Genomic DNA, 27,387 nt, shown 5'->3' with positions numbered 1-27,387 from the left:
GCAAATACATTGCTCAAGGATACATTGGCAAGCTTGTCTTATTTCTCTCCCCACTGCCAGACACTGAGGTGAGCAGCAGATTTAGACTTACTCCACTTGGTACATAATGTACCCCTGTTGCATCATACATATCTCCAAAGAGAAAAAAGGAGAATGGACTCCGTAGTGCATTTCTTTAAACAGTATGTAAAAATGTTTTGGTGAAAGAAAAGGATGAAAACCTCCACAGCAAGAGAGTTAAGTATACACCTGTGGTTATTTTTTTAAACCCACTACCTTGGATCAGTGTTGCATTAGTATGGTGTGGATCAGTAAAGCTGCATGGATTTGACTAAATCAGGTATATTTCAAGGAATCAGTAATGGGAGAGCACTGAGACATTTTCAGATGGGGAAACCATACATTCCAGCATTCATTCAGGCCTTTTTCTCCTACGGTGCTGCTATGTAGAGCTGATTAAGATAGGTGTTACAAAGGTGTTTCTTTTTCCTTCCAATGACTGAACAAGGAACTCATTTTACATTTTCAAAACATTTTCTCCTCAGGGGAGGAGCTTTTAGAGCTACAGCTCTGCAGAAGAAAATAAGACCTCAACAATGGCAATTTCTATGACGTATTTCCTTTTGGGTTTCCTTTTTGGTTCTGTAAGTTTGCTCTCCCAACAGGAGGGTGGAGTTGCAAGTTCAAACCTGGTCCGGTGCATGGATCTGACAAAATCCTGCTCGCTTCACTGATTATTGATGTGAGAGCACTGAGAGCTTCTCTGGTGTAGAAAAACAAAACACAAATGAATGCCATTTGCAAGGAGGAAAAAAAAAGCTGAAATTGCCATCAGCACTTGTACTTCATTTGGTTGTAGAGAGAGTTGTAGAGTCAATGTAGCTAGGCAAAATGATAAGTCTATGGTATATTACATTTGCTGATCAGCTAAATCCAAATGAAATAGCATTGCATTACACAAAGGAATAAGTCCAAGGCTAAACGCAATTAGTGTGAACCTGAGGTTTTTTCCAAAGGGACTTGCATCATCCCGTTTGCCCCTCCCTTCTCTATGTCCTCTTGTCCTTCCCTCTTTCTAATTCTTCCCGCTAACCTGAAACCAGGCCTGCCTGTCCTCGTGCAGGACTGCAGCTACCTTCAAATGCCCCACATCAAGTAATTGCCTTGATTTTAATGACTTTTTCAATTATGCCTTCTTGGCTACAGCTCTCGGCCCGTAATCTCCATCATTTCCATCCATTACACTCTCGCATTCCCTTGGCAGCAATCAATCTTTGCTTTCTTTTAAACACTTTAAAAGAGCAGAGTGCCTTTTTCCCTGAATAACAGCGACAACCTCCTGACCCGCCTCATTGCGAGCTGTTCGAGGGCTATGAGGGGAAAGAAGTGGAAAGAGCAAGAAAAAGAGAGGCAACCAAAGGCAGAAAATATGCCTTTCTTGTCAAAGTAAACACAATACAGGTTTGACACATGTACATGAGAGAGTTCCTACCTGCTCTTTGACAGAGGCAAGGATGGAAGAGGTCGTCTCTGTCTCAGATCTGTCTCCATTGGAGGCTGGCATCACAGGGGGAACCATGGCCCCCTTCTCCTGCTCTGCAGGCTGCTCTGGCACCGGCATTGCTAATATTAACACAAACAAATAGGAAGCATTAGCATTAAGTACTGAAGAAAAAGAAGCCTGTAAAAATGCCTCATATCAATGTCAATCCAGTTTTAAAGCCTACAGTAAGCCAAGACATCTGCTTTGTTAGAGGCCACCTTGCATTATGCCAGATTATCCAATTACATTTGATTTGATTTGACGTAGCAAAATTGCAGCAACAATGCAGGATTTCAAAGGCTGTTGGAAGATGTTGGAAGAGCAACATGTTTTAAAGCAGCAAGTACAGTTAATCTATGTTTGTATGCAAGTTACTAACAAAAAACACAAACAGAAAAAAATACAAATGTTTGTGTTGCATTGCTTATTTCTGATTAGATATGAATTTGAATTATGAAAAACCTTTTTCACATTGAGGAATCTGCAGATACAAATAACAGCATTTATCAACACACCTGAAATGACATGGTACTGGTTATCAGACTATGAGACAGACGAGGTAGACACGTGAGGGAAAGATACTGCAAGAGATGTAAGAGACAGGTGCATATGATATTCTAAATAAGAGAGGGAGTAAGCAAATGTAGTTAATTGCTCAGTAAAGCTTGAAGTTTGGCCCGCTGATTTGGCCTGCATATCAACACGGTCAACAGCTGACACATGGAGGAATTTAAAATATTTCAAAATCCTTGGTCCTGAGGTGCCAATTGGCATCAAACTTTTTGTTCCTGTGCAGAGTTCATTATTTAGACAATCTGTCAATCTGAACACAGACATGATACACATATTTTAACACTTGACAAGGTTATTATCGCTAATGTGACCAGCAAAGTAATGTCCATAAATCTGCTAGGTAATTGCAGGAAAAATAATGGCTTAAAACTCTTTGGTATCAAAGTAATGACAATTATCTGTACACAGCTAATAGCCAATGTAGTATACGTTTTAGGGCTGAATGATTTTAGGAACATATCTGACTGCTTTAACATTACTTGAACTTACTGTAACTTCACATTCATCATACTGCAGTGATTCCCATGGGATGAGGCGGCGACTTGTCCATACAGTTACATAGGGACGGGAGGAATAGGGCTAGCATCCCTGTCAGTACATAGATAATTTGGTTTGACTGTCGTACGTTTGTGGTCGACATCTGTCCATTTATGATTTTACATAGACTTACAACTTTTCTACAGCTTTTCTCGCACTTAACGTAACGAACTGTCAACTTGACTCCTCGGGGGCTCCTCCGCTCCGCGTGTAAGTGTCGGAACACATGCGCAACCACCATTTTTCGCACCACGAGCTTCACTACACGTGTTTCTCGTTAGTGAGTGTTTATACAGTCGCTTTGACTGGGGTCACCTCTGATTGGTGAGCATGACTGGGGACGTCGATGCGACGTGATCAACCACTGGGTCCGTGTCAGAAGTCAAAATCTGATAAATCGTTCACTGATACTTTTCATGGTGCCAGTTGGCCAACATAGGAACAAATATGCTATTAGCTTAAAAAAAGAAAAAGAAAGAAAGAAAGCCGCATAAAGAATTGATGAACAGTTAATAACATGATTTGTATTTGTTGCAATGCTGTTATGATATGCTGCCTTTTATGTAATGGAAAATAGTGCTGTTATATATAAACTGTGCTTGAATGGTCTAAAAAAAGAAGAAGCTGTAAATACAAATTGTAAAGTTACATTTTACCAATAGGCCAATTTAATATCAGATGGAACCAATCCCCAAAACATGCCCCACCACCCTGAGTCTACAATTCTATGGATACAGTGGATGCTTGTGGAATGAGTACCAAAGCCTGGACTCTATTTACAAACACCAATTAGTCTCCAATATACCCACTCACGCAGACACAGGTCACACTTCACACCTGCATCACTGCCAGTATGTCAAGTCACAAATGGGGATCCTTGTAGACTCGTTAAAATGTGATGCCCCGCTTATCATGATTTTAATTACTTTATTCAGGATACAGGAAAGTGGCGTGTGTCTCTAACTGACAGTTCATTTCAAAGAGATGAGTCTCTTTCACACATTATTCACTTCAATACATAATGTTTGGGTCTTCGACCTTCATCAAATACCACCTCGCCGACTGTAACAAATTAACATCAGTCTTGCATGGATAGATCTGTCTTTTCTCTTTGCTGCACTTCATCATAAGGTCTGGGTACACTGGAAGCACTAACAGATGCATCATTTGACACTTTTAAATTGAGCCATCTATAATGGCAGGCACCAGCATTGCCTGCCTTTATTGATGGCTCAGGCACCAGTGTGTTAAGTACTACGCTGACACTAGAATCTCATTTTCAGCTCCATGCCAAGATGTATTTCTTATATTTTACATTGTATATGTAAATGCTAAACAATTATCTGATATATGCTTATTTATTAAATGAATTATTTCTTTTTCATATACGACAAAGTGACATTGATGCATTGATGCTCTATCAACTGATATTTAATTGTGTGTGACTTGACCACCTGTAGGTTAATCCTAGATGAGAAAGTGACTGAAACCATACAGATTGTCTTTCTGCCTAAAATATACTGCAAGTCGAGGGTCACTGCAGCTCCAGAAACCTTGTTAACCCCATTAGCCCAGTAAGTCATTGTTCATAGTCCTAAACTGAAACAAATTTGCTCTGAAATGACACTTAACACTCAAGCACTAGCTGAAAATAAGTGGTTTAGTGGTAATTAAGGTTAAGATTTTTTTTAAAGGTCTTTAAAAGGTCCAATTTTTTCCTGCCTACATCCTTTTACTATTGTGCAAGCTGCACATACTGTGCAGAATGTCTCACAAAAAAGCGTGTTGCATGCTGATTGTGATTTAGAAACACAGGTGGGGAAAATAACACAGAATTTCACCCTACTACTGTAACATTACTTGGACTTGTTTCAAATCATCAATTAAAAAAAAAACCCTGTGCCTCCGTCCTGTCTGAGCTAAGGGCCTACAGAGAGAGAGAGAGATAAAGAGTCTGAGAAACCAGGAAATTGGTCTGCGAGTTTTAGTCAGACGGACCATAGGGACAGGATTTTGTCAATACAGCAGCCCCAACTTCAGTAAAAGACTAAATAATGAACTGATTGAGTGTGGAATTTGATCATTTGAGTCTCTTACTTTACAATTTACTGCTAGTTTCAAGCCTTCACTTTTAACATTTGATACACAGATCCAAATCTGTCCCAGCTTTGGTTAAACTCACATATTCTATATTCACACACTGGTGCATATAGCCTGCATTTAGAGAGCTAATCAGACAGACATTGAGGGTAAGTGAGCCATTAGCATCAAGCAAGTCACTCAGCTTACACAGAGAGTTAACAAGTCAGCGAGGATCCAGACAGCCTGCAAATCAAACATCCAGTCAGTCTATCAGCAAGTCAGCTAGCCAGCAGACAGACTGTAGGCCAGACAGGGTGGTGTTGGTAAATAAAAGATGCTAGCGAGATGGCCTGCATATGGTTATTTTCACTCTCACTGACAAACACCACTTCTGTGTCTGGCATCTCCCCTCCTGAGTGGAGATGAGTCACCATAGTTTGGCTCCTGAGCAACCAGAACCCCAGCAAAGACCATATTACACCATCTGGCTGACTGCCGCATTTCTCTTGAATGAGACAGCCAAATGTGCAAGTCAGTGGGCAGAGGAAAGACTCACCTCACTTTCTTTGCGGGAGTCCCGCAGTTGTTTTCTACAGTAAACACCTCTGGCGATGAACCGGAGCCCTGACCCGCCGCAGCGGAATGAACCTATGTAAACATCAATAATTTAATCTATGATACCTTGGCAATAGTGTTGTGCTGTGGTTGTTTGGCTTTGGTTCCACAAGCAATCCAGTTACATCTGTAGCACTAAAGCCTATTGTATTTTGAAATAGGCATGATAGACCTTTCTCATGGTGTGACTAATAACATTAATGATGGCTTCATTCAGTTTAGCTGTGCCAGTAAGCCATGTCAGTGTGCCAGCTTGCATAATACCACAGCCCTGGAATTGGCATACCTGTATGAAATATATCCATTATTAGTTACACCAGTTTTGATGAATGTCTGTACTCAGTGGCTGTGTGTGTTTTTTAGTACTTTTAGAAAAAACTGCAAATCTTAACTGCTTCATTATTCCCTTCAGCCAAGTGGCTGTTTTGCATTTACTGACACTGGGAAACAGTGCTTTGTGGCACTGAGTCAATATTCACAATATTTAGAAAACTGACTACAAGTGAAAAATACAACTGTATTCAGCAAGCGAAGCAAGGTTCTGAATGATTTTGATAAGTGCATTTTCTTCTAGACTGACTCATCTGAATCACTAAAAGAAAAAGAAAATCCGAATCCACACCCAACACAAATGCAATTTTTTAGCCTCTGCATACAACAATACACATCATTGTGAGCCATTTATTTTCTGAGGAAGCCAGTGATCACGTATAGAGAAGGCATAAACCCTTTGTGATTATTGTCCGGGCAGGTGCTCTGTTCAGAAAAATTGCAAAGTTGGCTCACTGTAAATTGGCTGCTGCAGAGTTAATCCACAGCACACAACACATCCACCATCAAATGTCACAATACTCCACCACCCCAATATTCTTCTCAGGCTATTGTCAGCAGGCACAGTTGAGCTGCTATTGAATAGATGTGTTACATCCTGCAAGGCACAATGTAAAGGGAACCTCAGTTTAGACAGGGCTTTTGTAGCTCTGGGGACGTATTTAATTGTAGCGCATTCTGGCTGATATGAGTTGTGCATGGCTTCCCGTTGAACTGAGCAGGAATGATGGCCTGACATTTCATTTGGCTTAGGCCTAGATAAGACACAAAAAGCTCAGACAAAGCCTCCTGTTTTTGACAGCATGGTAGAGAATCTAGCATTTAGTAGACTTCCTGGAAGTGTAAGTGTAAACAACAAAAGAAAAACTCCCAACAGAGAGAAAAAAAAACACTGCACATCACAGTTTGAAGTTTTACTACAACTAATTTTCTCACCAATTTACAGTCTGCAAAGGAGACAGCCAAACAAACAGTAAAGGAACTACTGCATCTTACCCTGTATCCCTTGTATATGTCTGCTTATCAAGCATTAAAACATGTAAACAATATTGCAACAATGTACAGTGGCGCATTTGTGCCAGAGCATGGTGTGTGTGTCGGGAGCAAGACTGTATCATCAGAGAGTGGTGGTTAGGTTTAGGCAATTAAAGCACTTTGGTTATGGTTAAGGACTTTTTCTGTATCAAACCAGGTCACAATCTTTCCCCAGCATTAACCAAAGTGCTACCAGTGAGTGGACGTAATTATATAGTCACAATAAGTGGATATTGTGGGATCCAAGATTGGATAATCAATGAACATTTTTACCAGTTCTTATCCTTTTTACAGTTTTTAACCATGTTGGCTGGAGCCTATACCAGCTGGCTGAGTACACCCTGGACAGGTAGCCAGTCTAACAGTCTAACATACAGACAAACAACACATTCACACCTATGGGCAATTTAGAGTCACCAGTCCCCAGAACTGACAATTCAACTGCACCAATCTCTGAATCATGAAAGCATGAATACAGCATAAAAATGTTGCAAATATACACATTACTGATAAAACCTACATGTATAGGCTATTTTATGACCACAACACATTCTGACAAAGCCATCATAAATACAGATTAGCCACCGCAGAGTATGATATATCACATTTAAAATGAGTGCTCACAGAGAAGTTGTCTTCCTAATACATCTGTTGCGGTACTGTGTTAACCATGTTTAATAGATCGTTGACTAAATGATTATTTATCTGGTGCTGTCCCCACGCGATGTGAAATATGATGAGACGATGCACAAGCTGCTTTGGGTCTCTTCTGTACGTCAACATAGAGTAGGGATGAGGGAGCAGCTTTGCAACACCTGACAGTAGAAGAGAATGCAGCATGATGGATTTTAGGAGGCTAGGGCAGAGTCGACGTATACTGCTCACTGCAACTACACCACAGAGGAGAGGTATGACACTTTGAAGTGCTGTATTTGTTGTATAAGGGTGACTGGGGCTATTGTGTTGATCTACAGGTATGTGCTGTCAGTCTTTTCTTCTGTATTTTTTCACTCAACTTATTACCATTTGCATGTGTATAATTTCCCATGTTGCATTCTTCAGTATTTCTCAAGAGCAATTTGAAAACAGCTCAAGTTAAATCACATTAAAAATCATCTTGGTAATTGCACCATGGGATATATGCTGTGTGAAGTGTTGATTTTACTGCTATGCATTTTAAATGTGTGTTGACTGAGCACATCAGTAAGCATTGTCTTTCCATTAGAGAACATTAGATCCTTAGGTTGCCAATGAAAATATGTAATATGCTGTAAGTGAAATTAATTAGGATCCTAAAAAATATGCTTAATTTTTGTTCGTAAATTAGGTGTAAAATCCAATCAGCCCATTGATTATGTTAAATGCAGTAATACTGGTTGAGGGTTTGGAGTCTAGACAGAGAGTTTCGAACAGTGAAGCAAGTAAGATTAAAGGCTTAAATGACAGACATTTCATCACCCATTTTCAAGGTTTTAAATCTGATTATTCGCGACTATTAAAATTGGACATTTGGTCCACTTGGTCATTCCTGTCTGCTTGCAGCTGAAAAATTTACTTTTGCTCCACACACAGGCTAAAACACATGCATGAGCGTACAAAACATAGAGGTTACTCACACCATGAGTTGGAGGATTTGGCAAGATGGGCACCCCCGACCCATGCTCAAACTATGACCTGACAGGCTTTCAGACGTGTTCCCTTCCAGCAGAACACACCTTACATGAACACATGCATAAACACACAAACACAAACAAACATACACACCTCTGCATTCCTGTGAGGAGTCCTTTCCTTTACACTGGTTTGATTGCCTGGCCAGCAGTTTGCAGCTATTGCTTTGCTTGCAATACACAATGCTAATGGGTTCAGCATTAATCATAATACATTCTTTTATAGAAACTACAGGTTTAATTTTCTTATTTTTAGAGAATGCAGCTCTCAATTTCTTTTCATACTGCCAGCATTGTGGTCTTCAGAAAATACACTAAGGTTAGGCATTCAGTCTCCTGTTCCATCCGTAAGTCAGGACCCAAGCATTGCGTGTTCAGGAAGCCATTGTCCTCACCACATTTGAGTGGGTGGCCCCTCTAAGGAATCAAAAGCGTGCTTCTTCCTGTCACATGAAACGACAATGCTGAAATATTTACAAAGCTTTGAAATGCACTCTCGGTTGGAAAGAATTGTGTGATGGCTATACAAAAAGAAGGGTTTACTGGGGATGTGAAATGATATTAGATAGAGCTTGAATCCTCCTGAAAATCTCTGCTAACTCAATTTTTTCATGGAGGACATTTTGACATGGCACAGAATAAGAAGCACAGGCGTAAGTAATAAAATGATGGCTGAATTCCAGTTTTGCCGCTTCAGTTTCAGGGCCTTGGTATTGTGTATGCTGGCACAATGTCACACTATTGTGGCTTACTGGGACACAGCATAGAGCTTGTTAATATTAGTGGTAACACCTGTGTTTTTTCCTACTGTGACAAGTCAAAATATCTGCTGTGAAACAGGACAGTGTGAAAATTGTCTCACCTTCTCTAAACCAAGGGGATATATTGACCAGCAGCAATTGGGTTACACAGGCTAGACAGCACTGTAGATCAATGGAGAGCGTGACAGGAGTTAGCCAATCCTCATTTTTTACTGGCATATGAGAAAGTTGCAATTCCCTATTTTATTAATCCATCTTACCTTACTTTCTGTCCTGCTGTTTAAAATTATTTAAAAAGTCAACATGTGATGATTTAACCAAAATATATCTACATGAAATATTACTGGCTGTGGCAAGTGGCAAGTATTTTAAACAAATATTTATAATGCACAATAAACACTTGACTTTGCATCCACACCTACTGTAAGTCTAATACACACAATGCAAGCTGGCATTCATTTAGAACCAGCAAAAAATAAATTCAACATTCCTTTAATGGTCACTGATATAGCCTCCTACCTGCATGTGCACAAATGACACAGCATGGTGGAATGACTGATATGACCCAGCACAACTTCCCTCTAACCTCAAGACCATACTCAAATTTTGACTGGCTAATGCAATCCCAACCACTGCAACCTTCAACATTAGAGTCATGCATCTATTTCTTGTTTCTAAGAGGTTCTCCTAACATTGGCAGGCTTGCTCAAAGTCAGCCAGCTGACCCAGAGTATTTACTGATCCGCCTCCATGGAGCTCCATTGGTGCTGGTCTGTAGTAATGTTTGGGGGGGTGGTACATGTCAAAGAAACATCCAGATCAATGTCAGAACTCAAGATTTCCGAGCAGAAAATTGTATTGTAATGAGATGATCAATGTTATTTACTTCACTTGCAAGTGACTTTAATGCTGTGAAACTGTGCAATGCAACATACAAATAACGAAGGAGGAGATAATCCCACATGGCCTTTAAGTACACACCACATTGATCTCTTTAACAGCACCACAGATACAGTCAATACAGGCATTACATGCTCCATTATATTTCCTCTGGATCTTAACAGATTCTTTGAGTTATGTAGTATCATGCACTGCTTTCAAAGTCAATGTCTTACCATTAAAACCGAGGGAATCAAGATTTGATAAATTGGTACCTTATTATATTTCTACTAGATCTGCATATTGAAAAAAAAAACAGAAATCTGGCGGCATAAATTGAAAATGAACAACTGTACTAAATCACCCCATATATTACAACCCTTTTACACAATAACACACACATTAACTTGAACTGTGGGGCTAGGTTGGTGGACATAACAGTATGCTTTATAAAGTCCCAAACTTTGGATTGAAATATTTGCACCTTATTTTATTAAAATTAGCTGGGGTGAAAAATAATAGTCTGTCTCTGACAGTATCCTGAGGGACTGTTTTGAAAATGAAATACCTACTCAGCACACTCTTGCGCTAACAGCGTAAAGCATCACACTCCCATCATCTTTACACTGGGCTTCAAAGACTAATTCTGTCATAGGAAATACTTGACATTATTACACAAATAACATGATCTATGATTATAATCACCCGTGTTCATTATTCTTTTAATTTTCAGAGTAACAGTCTTCTCCATCTGTTCTTTGTGTAAATATTCCCTGCATTCACAGATAATGCCAATGACCTGACATCACATTATCACTTTTTGTATTCAGGTGTGAGTTATTCATGTCTGTGGAAGAAGCAGGAAAGAGAGTAATAGCACAAAGTGAGGTTTTATGCTCAAGGAAAGGACAGAGTCTGTATTTTTACCAATCTGTGTGTTAATTTAACATGTCTCATGGCTGCATTGAAATGTTGCAGCAGGAGAACCCACCACTTTTCTGTCTGTCAGCAAGCACAATGGGGCCAAGAAATGCAAGCTATACTGCCACAAGAGTTTTAATTATGTTGTATATTACCTAGCTGTGGTTCCAGTCCAGATGAAATTAAAAAAAAAAAAAGATGTCCACTTAATGTCCATAACTATTAATTAAGGCTGGTCGTTTGTGCAAACACACAAATGTGTTTTTTCATTCACGGACATTTATTTTAGGATCGTTCATGGTTAAAATGTGCAATAATGGGAAGTATTAATGTTCTTTATCTTCCATTCAATCATTATTATTTACTAGCTTTTATCACCATATCGTAAATACTATACATTTGAGTGTGATGTGTGTACACACTGATTCAAGATTCATTTGTTTCAGGCAGTGTAAAATAGATAATAAATTTAGAAGCAGTTTCAATTCAGGGATGGTTCTTGAGTCCAATCTTGGTGTGGATCAGCTTTATTAAGAAAAACAAACTCAAAAATCCCTCTTCTGCCCTGGATACAGCCAGTTAGTATCTCCTCTGACATGGTTAAATTGGCCTAAGAGGAGGTATAACATTTCAAAGACAAATGTCTCTAAAATGGCTTAGTGTGATAGGGCTATTCATGCATATTAAACCACATTTTTGATGACTCAAAGCCACTCTCTGAAAATTACAGTTTCTGATGGGGAGTCTCTTGAACCCGCAAGCATTCAAGGAAAGACATGCACATTTGAGGACACACACACACTCACAGGCACACAGCTGTTAATGACGTATTCCACTGGGTCTAAGTGCAGTTAATCTATTGCTGTGACCCACGCAGACTTTATTAAAATTGACTCATGCCAACCTTTTCCTTTAATATGAATTTGAAATACAATTTTGTGCCAAACCTGCATAGTATTTAATACTCAAAATAAGAAATATGTACATTAGACTCGACTGAACAGACATGATAGAAATCGGACTTTCAGAGTTTTAAATATCTTGTAACTCATTAGCTGTGTGCACTTGACCAGTGTCCTCAGGAGCTTGAATAGTAATCATCCCTAACATTTCGCTAACAATGCTAATGTTATCAGAATGAGGCAAAGCTGAGGGAATGAAGAAATAATAATTAGAATTTCCACACCCAATTTCCCCAGCCAATAACTCCTGATTTCCAAAGACTGCTTCGCCATAAAAAAAATGATTCTCAAAGTCTGGCACATAGGAATGTCTTGGATGATTGATAGCTGCAATTTACCTCCATGTGACGCCTAATATTAAACTCTGAATAATTCAGTTAGCACTGCTGAGAGATGGCAAGAGTGCACGGTACATGCATGTAGACAGATGCACACACACACACAAACATGCACATCACCTGACAACTCAAAATGTGTGAGAATGCATGTAGGAGTATTCTCTTAAGGGGTCTATAATGCCTTTATTTTAATGCTTGACAGCCATTTAATTTTATAGACCATGTACATCAATTGCAGAAGAAGAATTATATGTCAGTAGTGTTATTTTAGAATATCTAATTATTAATTTATTTAATCTGAAAGGGGTTATCTCTGGGACTGTACAAAGTCAAAACCATTAAAACCATTCCTGTAGTCAAAGTCAAAGATTTTACAGCATGGGTAAGAGTAAATTGTAAAGCAAAATTTAAAGCATGTGGATCCTTTCTAGCCCCCTGGTCCTCACAGTTATGGCAACTAATAACCATCATTTTCTTTTTTTAGACAAGAGTCCATCTCCCGTCTCAGCCTCCATTTGTAAATCTCATGTTTGCATCTGCAGCTTCAAAATAATCTAAATATGAATTTTTAACCATTTAGTGCTTCTGGAGTCTGAGAGCCATGTGATAATATGCAATGATGTGCTAAAAGGAATCCATATGCTTCTTCATATCTTGAAAATGTGTACCGGTGGTCTGTCAAACTTATATTCTCAAGCACAAGCTCAGTTAACCCATGAGGAGGCCATACCAGACCACAGAGTGAGACTGGAAGTGGGTGTGGTTTATGGCTCCAGCAGCTTCAGTGATTCGGGATGCTGGTCACAGACATCTGTGATCTGATGCCTGAGGCCTGTTTTGCTCAATATCAAAAGCCCTGGTGCAAGCAGTCAACAGAGACAGCAGCATTGATTATTTCAATCAATACCCCCTGCTATTGCTACTGTAGGATTTCTATGATATACTGTGTTACTGCTAAGTACACAGATTATTTGGTGCTCTTGAGCAAAAATTAATATTCAATGGATTTCTCTTAAAGGAGAAAAAGCAAATAGTAAATATATTTTCAATTGTTGTTGTTACTGTCGTTGTAGCCTGGAGCACTAAAAGTACAGCGCACACACACACACACACACACACGCATATGCACACTCATATATATGAACACAGCTCAGTCAAGCAGCTGGGAGGCAGTGAGATGGTTGACCTAGATTGGGTGCTGGGTTTGAAGACATGCAGGAGAAACCATCTGCATACAAAGTTTGAAATCTCTACCCCAACAGTCTGAGAAACCAGGGGAGAAGGGGAGAAATAATTCAAACTTCTTTTTACTTGTTGTAAATTTTTCTCCCTATAGTTTTTTTTTTTTTTTTTTTTTTTTTGACATTAGGAAGACAGACAAGATACAGGAAACACTTGTCACTACAAGTACAAGAATGCAACTTCTTTAGTTTCTATTAGTGACTGAAAACTGAAAACTAGTTAACTGAAAATAGTAATTGTTGTGTTTTCGTTTGCTTAGAATGAGCCATTTATATCTACATAGGGAGTGGGTCCTCATCCATGGAGTCCATCATTTTGGTCCGCCATGTTTCTATAGAAGCCCAGAACGGACAAACTGAACAAAACAGTGGCTCTATACAGGGCCTTTTGAATTTTTTATGTTGCCATCACAGCTTGCCTACAGAAGACAAAGAGGACAAAGAGATAGAAAGAGATAGAAAGAATACATGTCAACTATTCCCTAAAGTTTTACAGACTAACAACTAAATACAATACCTATACACAGCTATATAAACGAACCTAAATAGACAAGCAGTACAAACATTTAGAAAAATGACATCTCTTTGCAAATTAACTTGATGCTATAAAAATAAGACGAATTATACATTCAGTATAATGTGCTGTTGAGCTCAAGTTGCTGTGAAGTATGTAATAAATAAAGGCATACACAGACATTCCACTGGCCAGTCTATCAACCTTGATCAAATCTAAACCAATGGGATCTGAGATGTTATATCTCATGTACAAATTCTGATCTTAAATTAATGTACACTCATTAGTCTGTTCTCTGACTTCAAAATAATTTTAATTCAAGCCTTGACAAGGACGGTATCTACAGTAGTATGCTGTTAAGCTGTGGCTTAACTGAAACAAAACACTGATGAAAAAAATGGTGATCAGATAATTGTTGATTACAAATGCAACATTGTGCCCAGTGCCTGGAAACAATGACGGTTCAGAAGCAGGTTTCATCACCTTGATTGGCACGCTAATAGATACTGTGGCTCATTAACACGTCTGAAATAATACTGTCACCTCCCAAAGCCAGAGCTGTCAGCACGAAGGCAGCATGCCACAGATTCTACTGCCACCTCAGAAACCCAAGATGCAAGACAGACAGGAGGTAACAGCAAGTCAACCCTCACAGTAAGAAAGATGGAAACGATGCAACGTAGAGAAAGAAGAGAGGAGTGATCAAGAAGATAACAAATAAAATCTGGGTTGAGGATTTTAAAAAAGGGGTAGAAAAGATGAAAGGAAAAGACAAAGGAGAGAGTACGAAATCAGGCATTTCCTTTCCTCAGTTTCAATTCTCTCTTTCGTCTCACACCTCCCTCTGGCTTCCTTCACACCTGTCAGAACAATGAGCACCTGATAATCTCCACATAATCAGCATACTGCCAACATATACACGCACACAGGATACAAACAAACATTCTCCTTCCTTTACAGTCTAACACAGTCTGAAGAGAGGCAAGCGCTGTGACAACAGTGTCTTTGTTAAAATAAGCGACAGGGTTAATGGGAAATGTGGTCTTGTTTTTGTGAAACGCCGCTTGTGTGTCAATTTGTCAGTAATATATTATTGATTTGATGGTTAAGCATACTGCACATATACAGTACTACATCATAGTTAGTCTTGTTTTATACCCATTCCCCATTCCACTCATTTCTCACTTAAATATTTAGGATATAATCCTAATGTATATGTTTGTGTAGAGAATTCCCACGGTTTTCTATACAGGAACCACAGCATTTGCAATGACATATTGCATGAGAAAAAACCTTTTTCACATGGTAAGAATAGCCCATACACTCCCTGAAGCATGCAAAGGCATGCATGCAATGATGTGCCATATCCCCAAATCCATTTATAGCATTAAAAATATAGTCTGTCTTTGTAAGAAAGACAGGGATAAAGGTTAACAGCTAGCAGCTGCCTGAGGGAAGGCTACCCATGGCTCCCACTGTTTCTTTACGATCACTGAAATCTTCCTTTAAGTCTCAGAAGCTTTGTCCTTGACTTACAATCCTGTGAGAGAACACAAGGCAATGTGCGTTTCACAGTGTTCCAAACTTTTAAACATTTACCAAAGTACAGAATATTATCTAGGTGACTCAGATGAAATGACTTTGGGAAGGACCATTTGCAAAAAAACAGACTAATGTGTGGTCTCCATATGGCCTCCGGTGTATGTCAATGTATCACAGTTTTCTAATTCTACATTTTTCAAGCCTCTATTTCTAAATATTCTATCAGAGTAAAGGTTTTTTCCTTGTACCACTACAGTAAAAACCACAAACACCTTTGCCACATACTGCCTTTGCATATATTTTAAGGATGTTAGCAAGCAACAGAGGACATTGTTGCACTTGCTGTACAATGTACTTGCTGTAGTATATAGTGGCAATTTTAAGTTTCATCAGAACTTATTTCTTTCTATTTTCATTAACAATCTACACTTTTCTGATTCTCTCTGTGATAGAAATACACAAGCTATAATGTAGTTGAACTAATGTCATAGTGGTTTGTGTTTCTGTTAAAATTCTTGCTTTTGTTATGCCTCAGGTCTAGCACCATCCAGGTGGTCCTGCCGGGGGGAAATGAAGCATCATTACTCCCTCAGCCCAAAAGCACAGCCAAAAGTGGCTTGCTCAGGCTGAGGCCACCTTGAGCAGTTCAGAAAGCTTCATTAATTAATAACTGAAAGGAGGGCGTAGTTTCACTGCTGTGAGCAACTAGTTCCAAAACGAACATTGGTAATTTTGCTATTTGGAAAACTGAGTGGCATTAATAAGGTTTTGGCTGGCCCTTTGAGACCATGTAGAGAAAATCAGGCTGGTGATTGTCAATTCTGGACATAAAAGCTCCGAATATAACTGCAGACACCAAGCTATTTGCTATGCAGACACATCCTGAAGCTGTCTATGGTACTGAAAAATACCACTGCCACAATGTCTCTCCCCCTGTGCTCATGGAACAGAGAGGTATGTAACAGTTAAAAGGGACTTCAGCCTTTGATGCAGTGAATAAAAGCACGTAATCACCATACGCAGCTTAAGGTCATTCATGATCATACATCGTATTTGTTATGTCTATTAACTTAGAAAAGTAAATGAAGGGATCTGCCCACAGTTTCCTCGATCTCTCCCTTCCTAATACCATCAAATAGAAAGCTTTGGGATGTGAACCGCTGTTTACATCTGCATTTCTGCTGGCACATTCAGATACACTATATGAGCATAATATCCCTCCGAAGTGCTTGGAGCAAAGGAAAACGCCAACATGCACCCTTCTAAGTCATCACTCACCCATGTCTACACAATTATCATCTGAGCCACTGACTTTTGTAGAGCACTAACCTGTTAACGCTGAAGATGACATGAATTCCCAGCACCTTTGACAGGTAGCGTGACTGCACTGAAAGAAGTGCTTTTAAAGCAGCACCTCCAAATCCCATCTTAAACACTTATTTGAGAAAAGAGACACTGAAAGGGAGAGAGAGAGAGAGAGTGACAGAGAAAAAAATGTTACACAGACAGAGAGCAATGTGGGTCTAGCAGGTTCAGTTGATAACCTTGACCGTGATTGTCATCGTGCGCTGTCTTGTACATGAAGGTATGATTGGCATTCAAAGGGGATAGGGACCAACATTTACCTGGGTGTTATCTCTGAGACAGCAGGCCTGAGTCTGTCTGTGATCTAATGAAAGAGTGCATTCCTCTGAGACAGGACCAAAAGGGAAAAATGAGATATAACACCAAAGAAAAATAGGTGGACATTTCATATCTGACATTTTTTATTAGTTTTACATACTGTAGTAAACATGACACTGTTAAGATAAAAGCAAGAATTGCTACACACAAATATATAACAAGCTGGACAGAAAAAGAGGGAAAGGCTTAGAACGAGGGAGAGGGAAAATGATGTGAAAAGAAGCAAAAAAGGAAAAGACAAAAGATAGAATGAAGGGAATGAATGAGAAGGAGCGAAAGACAGAGTGAAGAAGTGAGGAGACTTCACAGATGCCCTGCTACAGTCTGATCATGTGAGCTTCATACACGAGCTCCTTCACATACACACACAAACACGCACTGTATTTAAATTGATTACATAACTAGCTGCTTAATACACCAAAATAGATGCGTACAGTATAAATGCACTGCCTCACTAGGTTGAATCCGGTGACCAGGAGGGGAAATCTGAGTGGGGAAGTAAATCCATGTCTCTCCCCCTAAAAGCTATGTTTACTTGCCTCTAGGCAAGTAAACATTTTTTTTTTTGTTTTGTTTGTTCAAAATATCATCTATGGCATTTTAATGCTGATCAATTTTAACAATACATCAAACCCTGTATATAAAGGATATTGTAGGGGTACTATAGGGGTTCTATATACAGTAGCTTCAGTTGAGACAGGCGATGTACATAATGTTACTCCACTCCATCCACAGCAGCAGCTTCCCAATCATAATGTAACTTACCACAATATAAAGTTTTATTATTTCCACGGCAGAGGCTTCTGTTGAGTGTAGAGCTCACCACGGTATGAAACCTATAAAGCCGCAGTACAGAGGCTGTGCTGTGGCATGAGAGGAAGAATATACCCCTGTGAGTTGGATAAGAGTAGCAGGGAGCTGTCGGAGGGCATAGCTATATCAACACCTATCCACACATCCTATCCCTCCCAGCCTTGACATTTAATACATATATAATTTACATGAGGTGACAGCACGTGCACGCCCAAATGTGTGCACACACTCGTGCACATGTTGCCATCAACTCTGCATGTTATGAAAGCTGCTTTGCATTACATATAAGAGCTATGAAACCACCCGTAAGCAAAGATCAGACGGACTAAATTACTGGCTCCCAAGTGAATCTACCTGGCTTCATCCAGTGCTCGTATGTACTAATATTTTTAGAAAATGATTGCTTGAAATTGATTATTAATCTGCCACACAAATTCAACTGAATACAAAAAGAAAAAGAAAGTTTAAATGAATGGATGACTGATATAAATATTTATGTCTTTTTCTTTATCATTTTAGCAATTGAGAAATTGAGTCTGAATACTTTCTGGGGCCACTGTATATTCCTTACAGCAATCTTCAGTAAGTCAGATTATCATACGTACCCCACAGCTAGCTGCATCTGTTTCACTTTCTGAAACTATGTCCAACTAGATGTGTTGTGAAGGGAATTTAAATAGATACACTACATCACTACCATCTGATGTGTGACACATGCATGTGAACAGTTGACACAAGTACAAGTACACAAGCACACACACGGAGGTGAAGGCACACACAGAAGGCTTGGATGCTATTTTCACGCTCCTCCAGCTGCTCGGAGCTGAAAGTCTTCCTGCTGGTTGTGTTTGATCCCACCGAGATGCCATACATCTGTCAGAGGAAGGGAGATCCCACTGGGACCCTGCTGCCTCAGTCCTATCAGCATGATGTCATCCTCTCCCTCACTCACCTCTCCCTCTTTTTTCCTCTCTCTCTCTCTTTGTCTCTCACTGTCACTCCCACCATTCCTCTCTCCATTTACCAGCCTGCATCACTCCTCTGCCTTTCTTCTCTCCTCTCATTGTTCATTTCTTTTATGTGTGGTTGTCACGCGCACCCTTCTGAGACAATCATCCTCTGTATATAGAAAACAGTTCTGCTGCAAATGCTGTATCTGAATGCCTTTTGCAATTTTGTAATGTAAATCAATGGGCATCAAAGTTATCATTTGTTTTTATAGCTCAGTAACATCATTTTGTTTGCTGCTGCACCGGTCATGTAGAATTTGTCCCATCATTACCAAGTAATATAACTTGATTCTACATGTCTGACAAGTGAATGTGTGTGTGTGTGTGCGTGTCAGTGTGTATGCAGTGTTCAAATGTGTGGGGCAGGTGTGTGTGTGAAAGAATTGTCGCTGTGCTGGCATTTCTGTTTCAATGTTATTGTCCTATTCTCCTCCTTATCAGCCACTGAACACATTCCTCCAGACGAATGCATTGGTGCGGTGTGTGTGTGTGTGTGTGTGTGTGAGTGTGCGTGTGCGAGCGCCTACTTGCCATGTTTAGCCATAATTGCGACTGTTTGTCTGGCAATGCCTGAATAAGTGCGCAACATCATGTGCAAGTGTGTGTGTGTGTCTGTCAGACAGTGAAATAGAGGGAGATAGGGTGAATGAGAGAGAAAAAGAGTGAGAGAGCAAGAAAGATAAAGGCTTTCACTGCCCACTCTCTCTGGGTCCAAAGCCTTTGGGTGTCACAGAAGAGTTCCACTGTGTTAATCTCTGTGTAATAACTGAATCACAGAGAAAACAATAGAGCTCTCTGTCCCTTTTCACAAGCCAAAAAGCCTTGGGGCAGCTGGTTAGTCTGTCTGACTGTGTGAGTACAGAATGTGTGTATGTGTGCATACACATGTATGCCTGAAAATTGAAAGCCAAACATAGAGCGCTCTGTCTGATTTGAATAAAGTGAGTAGAGGTTAGGAGATGTATCTGCCTGAATCCTGACTCACGCTTTCTAAACAAGTTTCCATGAAAATAAAGACACGCAAACATAGATGGGACAAAACATTCAATTCACTGTACATCCAATGCATTGTGTTGAAATTCAAAACAGAGAAATGATCAGGACGCATTGTTCGCAATGTGACTTTTCGGAGATGCTGTGCCGAGTCCAATCCCTGCTTCTCCATTGTCACTCATTAACGTGCATTCACAATGTTCTTTCTCTTTCTTTCACTCCGTTCTTCAGAGGTGTGATCAGGCTCTTAGTATCTGCTGTTGCTGCAGGAGACATATGGGACCTCAGTGAGTTGTTAATGTCCTGCCCTCTACCAGTGTATGTGTGTGAGTGGGTGTGTGTGGGTGATAGATGGACAGAGACAGACAGAAAAAAACCACTGCTTGATTTGGGGAGAGCAGAAAAAGGCAGTGCATTATTATCTGCTGGTTCACTAAAGTAATTTACCTAGAAGCTATTCTACTGCTTGGTCTCCTGCCTAAACAAGAGAACCAAGCTATCAAGGTTATTTGAGGGTTGGTTAAGTCCAATACATTGAGTCTTTTCAAGTGCTTTTGAAAGAAGGACAGCATTAGGAGTTTAACACAAAGACTGGCAAAACATGCCGCCCCCAAGTGATGGCCTTGATAGACTGCAGATGATGAAGCACAGTCTAGTCGCATTTGAAGAACAATTGTTGCCAAGGAACCAGACAACAAATCCAGCAAGGGAGTAAATAGCAATGAATGTGTTACCAAAAATAAAAAAGTTTAATAAGCTAGAGAACAGAAATATAAGACAATAATAATTGTAAGTAATGATAAATAATGCTATTGTTGCAATTTCAACCATATATTGCCTTATTATAAAATGTATAGTCGAGACAAATATGCAATCATTAAGTGGTACTGGCAGCTTACTATATAAAGTAGAGGAAACTGAAGTCTGAAGCCACTTGTATTACTTATTTGTGCAGCTATATGTTTAAAGTATCAATACACAAACACTTTTTTTTATCACTGACAATGAACAGTAAGTCAGTCTGTTACCTGAACTACGCTGAGGGTGAGAACTGACTCACTACCAAAAGAAAGTCGATGAAAGAAGTCCAAGCTAAAGAGATCCAGATCGGTAAATTCCCTTTCAGCCATTTTTCCTTGCTTTAGCTCTTTACTGACAACAGGTCAAAACGGCAGTTGCAAAACACACTCGCACAGAGAGAGGGAGAAGAAGAAAAGACACTTGTACGAGCTAATCTTTAGAATATGACATTATGACTTAAATTACTTCTAGCCACTATTTAAGAACATCTCCTAAAGGCAGCAAGAATAATAACAGCCAAATCAACAACATGATGAATTTGACACACATGCTAATTTAATTTTAATCACACAATCTTTACCGCATATTTCATGTTCATTTCTTGCAGTGCTAAATATCTAAGTCTTGGTCAGGAATCAATTGGCTGAAGGGTGTTCATTATGTTGGTTTAACATCAACTTAAATTAACACTGAATGAATGCATATGCTAGATTACATCCAAGATGTAAATAGATTTTTTTTCTGCCTTGTTGTTAAATAGCAACACACAATAACTACTAAAGCACTTCAGCGTAAAATTCATCTGATTAACTTTCTGTGTAGCCCGCAACACTGGTAGCCTGCCATTTAATGATAATTTATTAATATGGATTTTGCTGTGACCCATAGGCTTGCCTCAGAGATTCACAAAAAAATCACAGGTCACACCTGTATTTTCAGGCTCCGGTCATCCCCTCCACCAGTACATGTGACAGGCTGCTATTATGAAAACTTGAATTTGAAATTCCCCCTATCCCCTCCCCTCCAACAGGTCATAATGATCCCACTTTAATGATAGATGACTTCCCTGCTCGCTAGTCCACAGTTAATGAGCTCCTGTCTGCCTGAGTATTCGTACAAACTCCTTTGTCACACGAATGTACAGATGTACAAAATAAATATGAATGAATATGAAAAATAGATAGCCACCAAGCCACAAGAATGGCATATAGCACAGCTGGATTACAAGAAATTTCTAAAAGATTAAAAAAAAAAAAAAAAAAACTTAAAAATTGTAATGTTATCAGAATGGCAGTGTGCACTGGGAGCCACTTCACCGTACCTGCAATGCAACTACATACAGTATCTACAGTCATATTAGTGTATTATTGATCAAACAGAATCAGTTCTTCTTTCTGCTGTACTTTGATGCACACCTCACAAAGTCTAATCCCCTCCCTCTAATAGCCCATTATATCACTCCATCTCTGCAGTGGGCTGATGATCTCTGCTGTCATAGCAACCAAAGCAACCCAGCAAATAGTTACCATGGTTTCTCTACAACTGGACCCTGATAGCACCTTGAACTCTTGCTGGCAACCTGCTGACCCTAAATTTACCCTGTGGTGAATGTGACAAGAACATGAAACAAGACAGTAGGTGCACTTGGGTACATTTATTGTGTGTGTGTGTGTGTGTGTGTGTGTGTGTGTGTCACATGCACACCTACAGTACAGTATGTGCTTGAGCCAGCCACAGCATGGAGCCATCTCCACTTAGTCCCCACTGGTCAGCCAATTCAAAGCGTCCACCACTGGGCACGAGGCTGAGGGCGTTGAGCCTCCGCTGGAGAAAACTAGTGAAGACCTCTGTACTCTCTTTGGCCCCCTGCTGTCTTAGTAAATGTGCCATAATAGGAGAGAGAGTAACACTGCCTGACTAACCATGAGAGAATTGAAATTCAATTCACTGCACAGTATGACTGCAGAACATCCTACGCTGTGTACAAAACAGAAAGGCATGTGTTTGTGTGTTTCCGTTGCACATCCGTGTGTGTGGTCGCATCCTATGTGTGAGTGTCTGTATGTACCAGTGTCTCCTCCACTAACTTTTACTTCACTGACCCATCAAGATCACCCTCTATGGAGGGGAAAAAAGGAACTGACTCCTTCTAAAACAGGGTTTGTTGCAATACTCTCCTGGTGGAAGACATGCAAATGATGTAACGCTTTGAAACATTTGATGGGATCTAAAAACTTCCGCTCCTGGCTCACCCTCCCGTCATAACAGTTTAAGGCTCGGCACGCTGGCGGGCTAAGAACCGCCAAAAGATCAAAGTCAGACACCTCACTGTGCCTCTGGTTTCATTAGACCTTGTGATCCCAGATTATTCAACAGTTCAACAAACTTGTCACGCATCAGTGAAGAAGAGGTTTAAAATCACTGTTCCATTCCTTTTTTAACCCTGACAGAAGAAGACTAGTTAACCTTTATTTCTTATTTGGAAGAGAAGACTACATTTTCCTTATACATACACACACAAAGGGAAAAGACAAATGGGTCCAGGTGAAATAGGAGACACTCTTTCAGCTGAGGGAAAGCTCTGAAGAAACTGAGTATCCACACCCATAAAGTGTGTTCTATGAAGAGACAGGCTGCTCTTCCCAGCTCATGGGACACTGTTCTTTAGCTAAGTCGGACCTCTGACCTTCTTGGAGGAGCAGTACAGTAAAATACTGGGAAGAAAATGTACCATCATAGAGCTATTCCTGACCCAGCACACAGTGGGATTTATAAATGGTAAATGCCATACAGTAAAAATCACAACTATGCCATTTAAATGTGACCTTTTGAATCTGGAATCACAAATATTGACCGTCTACCAAGAGTAAGAGTGCAGACAAGGTAACCTACCTGCCATAAAAGTAATCCCTAGCTTTGCTTGCTGTGAAATCAATATCATTTTATCTATTGGAAAGGCCTATATAGTCAATTCAAATGGTTCCTTTGCAGAGCACACTGAGGAACCACCTTCAATCATTCCATGCCTGCAATGCCAGTCAAATTAGTTGAATGAACATAAACGAACTGCAGTGCAACAGGGAGCTACTAACTCAAACAATTTTGTGTTGTCTTGTCTATCTGCAGCCCAGTCCAAGCAAGGCAAGAAAAGACAGATGAAAGTGGCAGAAATGGTGCATGTATATGTATATGTACATGCATGTGTATGTTGTGGAATTTCTGTGCATTTCTGGGTATCTGAATCTTTTATGTATCTTTTTTCTTTTTTTAAAAAAATCTGTTTCAAAAGCCTCTCCCTGACACACAAAGACTTTCACTCCAAATCTCTGGCACACGCCCAAAGCCAGCAGATTTCAAGCCTAATTGGCCTAAACAACAGCAAGGGGGTATCTTGTCTTTACAAAGTAGCATTTTGTAAAGAATGTATGAACAGAATTTGTTTGTTTAAAACTGAAAACCCTCTCCAAATATGACTGAGCATCAAAATTAGCAAAGTACATCCAGATATGACACATACTATATATCAGCCAAAATAAATGAACCATAATTAGAAAATAAATGACACAAGTAAAAGAGCAGTCACCATTACTTTGTTCCTTTTTTTTAATTGAGCATTGTCAGTAACACATGCGTGACCCATTTTTTAAGCAATCAGGCACATTTCTGATATTTACCTGGTCAGTGTAGCTTCTATTAAGTCTGAACCATTGACCAGTAATGACACAGACACACCCAGGCACCCCTATTCTGCTTTTGGTGCCCGCTACAAAGACACAGCACCCTGCATATTTCCAAGAGACCTTGCAGACTCCAGCCGTAATTGGTACTTCTTTATAACCAATTTCACGATTGAAAACCTTCCAAAACACAAAGTGTTTCTCTCTGCATTTCTCACAAGCAAGAGACAACAGAGCTGATGTACTACTGTGGTGCCACCGTGTACATACACTGTTAGAAATTCATGAGCTGCACAATATCTAAGTTAATTTATATGCGGATATCAACAGAGAGTTACTTGATGAATTATACATTGCAGATGCAACCCACAGAAGACAGATGAATGAAATTAATGTGCACTTGCACTTCTACAGCCTGGCCACATTTGGGATCTGTACTGTATACCCATGCAAGAGATATCACAGAGAAATAAAGAAGTAACATCAAATGTTTTTTATGAGGCAATTTGATGCTGAAACGAGAAACCACAGCATTCCCATGGCTGACAAAGGTTTTAAAATTCTGCACGTCCCTACTAAATAATACACATGTAGAAAGAAAACTGGGGGAAACAGGGTCTCACAGTGAATTTGACTGAAGTCTGGTGTAGGAAGTAAGTGGAACACTGAGAGTCCAATCAACTTAAGAGTCCTTGAGCAAGACATTGAGGCCCCAGATTCAGAAGAACTTGAGGAATAGGAGAGGTGGTTGGCTTAGGGAAAGCATTCTCCTGTTTGCCTATTAAAAATCTAAAGTAGCCCCACTGCAAACTAGAGGAAATTACAGGGGGAGTGTTTGATTAATAATTTCTTTATATTAATAATTCTACCCTCAATTTACTAATTAGTGTGCTCGATAGTTATTTTGTTCCCTCAATTTAGTAATTCATCTCCTTGAATTACTTCATTTGTTCCTTTAAATCTATATTTGTAACCTCACATTAATACTGTTCAACTGTCCTTTAGAGGAAGAACGACTAAATTGAGGGAACAAACTAGCAGTTTTTGTGCCTAAACCTAACCCACAGCTTTACTGTTCTACAAGCTTAACTGCATGTTTATCATTGAAACCACGATGATGAAAGTCTGGCATGTCTGCCACCATAGAGGCACAGGAGACACTCCCTTGGGTCGTATCAGAGGGTAGGGACAAACGACCTATATATGGGAATAAAAAACGCTCTATTACCCATTATCCAGCTTGTTGAAATACCTTCAGCATCCGCTGTACACTTGCTTGCTTGCTCTTAACATGAAGACCTCTGTCTGATGTCTGTGATATATAATTCATGGACCACCACAAGCAACACAACAAAACATGCATTTCCATCTTCATCATTCTTTACCATAATAACTTCATGTTTTTGTGGCTGTCTGCAGTCTATGGTTGATTCCCTTGTATTCCAATCTGAAAACACCTATAGAAGTAATGTGTTCTGTATACTGGTAAGTTAAAAGACAGCATTTTGTTCTCAGGCTTGCCGTATAACACAGGTTGCCTCAGGAGGAAGTGGGCCTAAATAAAAACGCTGAATATCAGAAAAGAGTATGTACAGTTTGCACTGACATGGGCTTCGCTCGGAACAAGCACAATGCGTAGCTGGACAGAAAACCTGTCTTTGTTAGCTCAGGGACTGTGAAATGAAATCGAATAATGTGGACAGCGGGAGCTGAGACTCGACTGTGGATGTAGCTCTCCAGTGTCAACACACATCAATAAACAACCAAATAAAATGCCCCTTGGTCAAAACATTATTTCAGCTGTCGTCCTTCTTTCGGAGGTGCTGAAAACACTCCTAGTGCAGCTTCTTCCTTACAAGCGGCACTATGGCGTCTGTGTCCTACAGGTGGTTAATGTAAGTTCATAATCAGTGTGTCATATAATGCTGCCAGTTTTTTTCCCTCCAAATGAACCGCTCACCTCCTGTCTTGTCTGCCTCTCATGTCAGTCTCTTCCCTCTGATCCATGATTGGACTCGTTTTTTTCTCTGTCCCTTCTTCTTTCTTTCTCCATTGATCGAGGCGCGCACAAATCCACACGCACATAAACCCCACACACCAGGGCAATAAAATAAGGTGGCTTGATCCATTAATGGGTCATATTGGTCTGATCCCTATCTCTTTTTGTCTCTGTCTTTCCCATCATTTTCATCAAATCCTTTTCTACAGATGAGAGAGAACGTTTGATTGACAGGTGGAAGTAGCCACAGCAATACATGGCTGATAAGGATCAGTGTGTGCTGCTGGGCTGTCTGCTGATCCGACCGCAGGCATTGGGTATGGCATTTATACCACTTGGCTGGCCTCAAGCTTTTAAGATAGAAACACCAGTGTGTGTGTGTGTTTGTCTGTTGGTTGGGGATCAGGGATTACCCAAGATATACTGTATGAGAAAAGCAAGAAAAAAGCAATATGAGTTTTTGAAGGTAACTGATACAAGGAGAGTAAAGATTATATGTTATACCGGAACCCATTTATTTTGAAAATAACTGTGGGACATTTCATAAAATTCATGGTATATTAAAGTTTTGGAGTCACACCTTTGTGGTACAGTGGGATACAAATGTCATACTCATGCGACATTTTGTATCCCTCATGTCATACAAAACTTTTGCTGAAATTTAAAGATAACATGTTTATATTACTATTATGACAATGGGTTTGTAGATGTTACAGCTGATAGTTAGGGGTGTGAAGTAAAGATAAAGTCAATTGCAGGATTTCACACTAATATTGCACACATATTGCGCAAGTTGTTGGTCACACTTCTGAAATGAAGTTAAGTTAATTATAATTACTGCTTCACTATGGGTAGCAGCAGAAAGCAA

At 39.8% G+C, this 27,387-nt stretch overlaps 1 protein-coding gene across 1 annotated transcript in view; it reads right to left on the bottom strand.

Annotated features, from left to right (window-relative positions):
* Positions 1-27,387, bottom strand: part of ctnnd2a (catenin (cadherin-associated protein), delta 2a) — a 286,657-nt gene that overhangs the window by 216,362 nt on the left and 42,908 nt on the right. Inside the window, 1 exon segment of the mRNA XM_051067006.1 lies at positions 1,493-1,623. Coding sequence (XP_050922963.1) covers positions 1,493-1,621 — 129 coding nt within the window. The 5' untranslated portion in view covers positions 1,622-1,623.

Source organism: Lates calcarifer, linkage group LG24 (genome assembly GCF_001640805.2).
Source record: "Lates calcarifer isolate ASB-BC8 linkage group LG24, TLL_Latcal_v3, whole genome shotgun sequence".
NCBI classification, from domain to species: Eukaryota; Metazoa; Chordata; class Actinopteri; family Centropomidae; genus Lates; species Lates calcarifer.
Note: the sequence above shows the minus strand (reverse complement) of the source record. Positions and strands in the feature narration are given on the sequence as shown.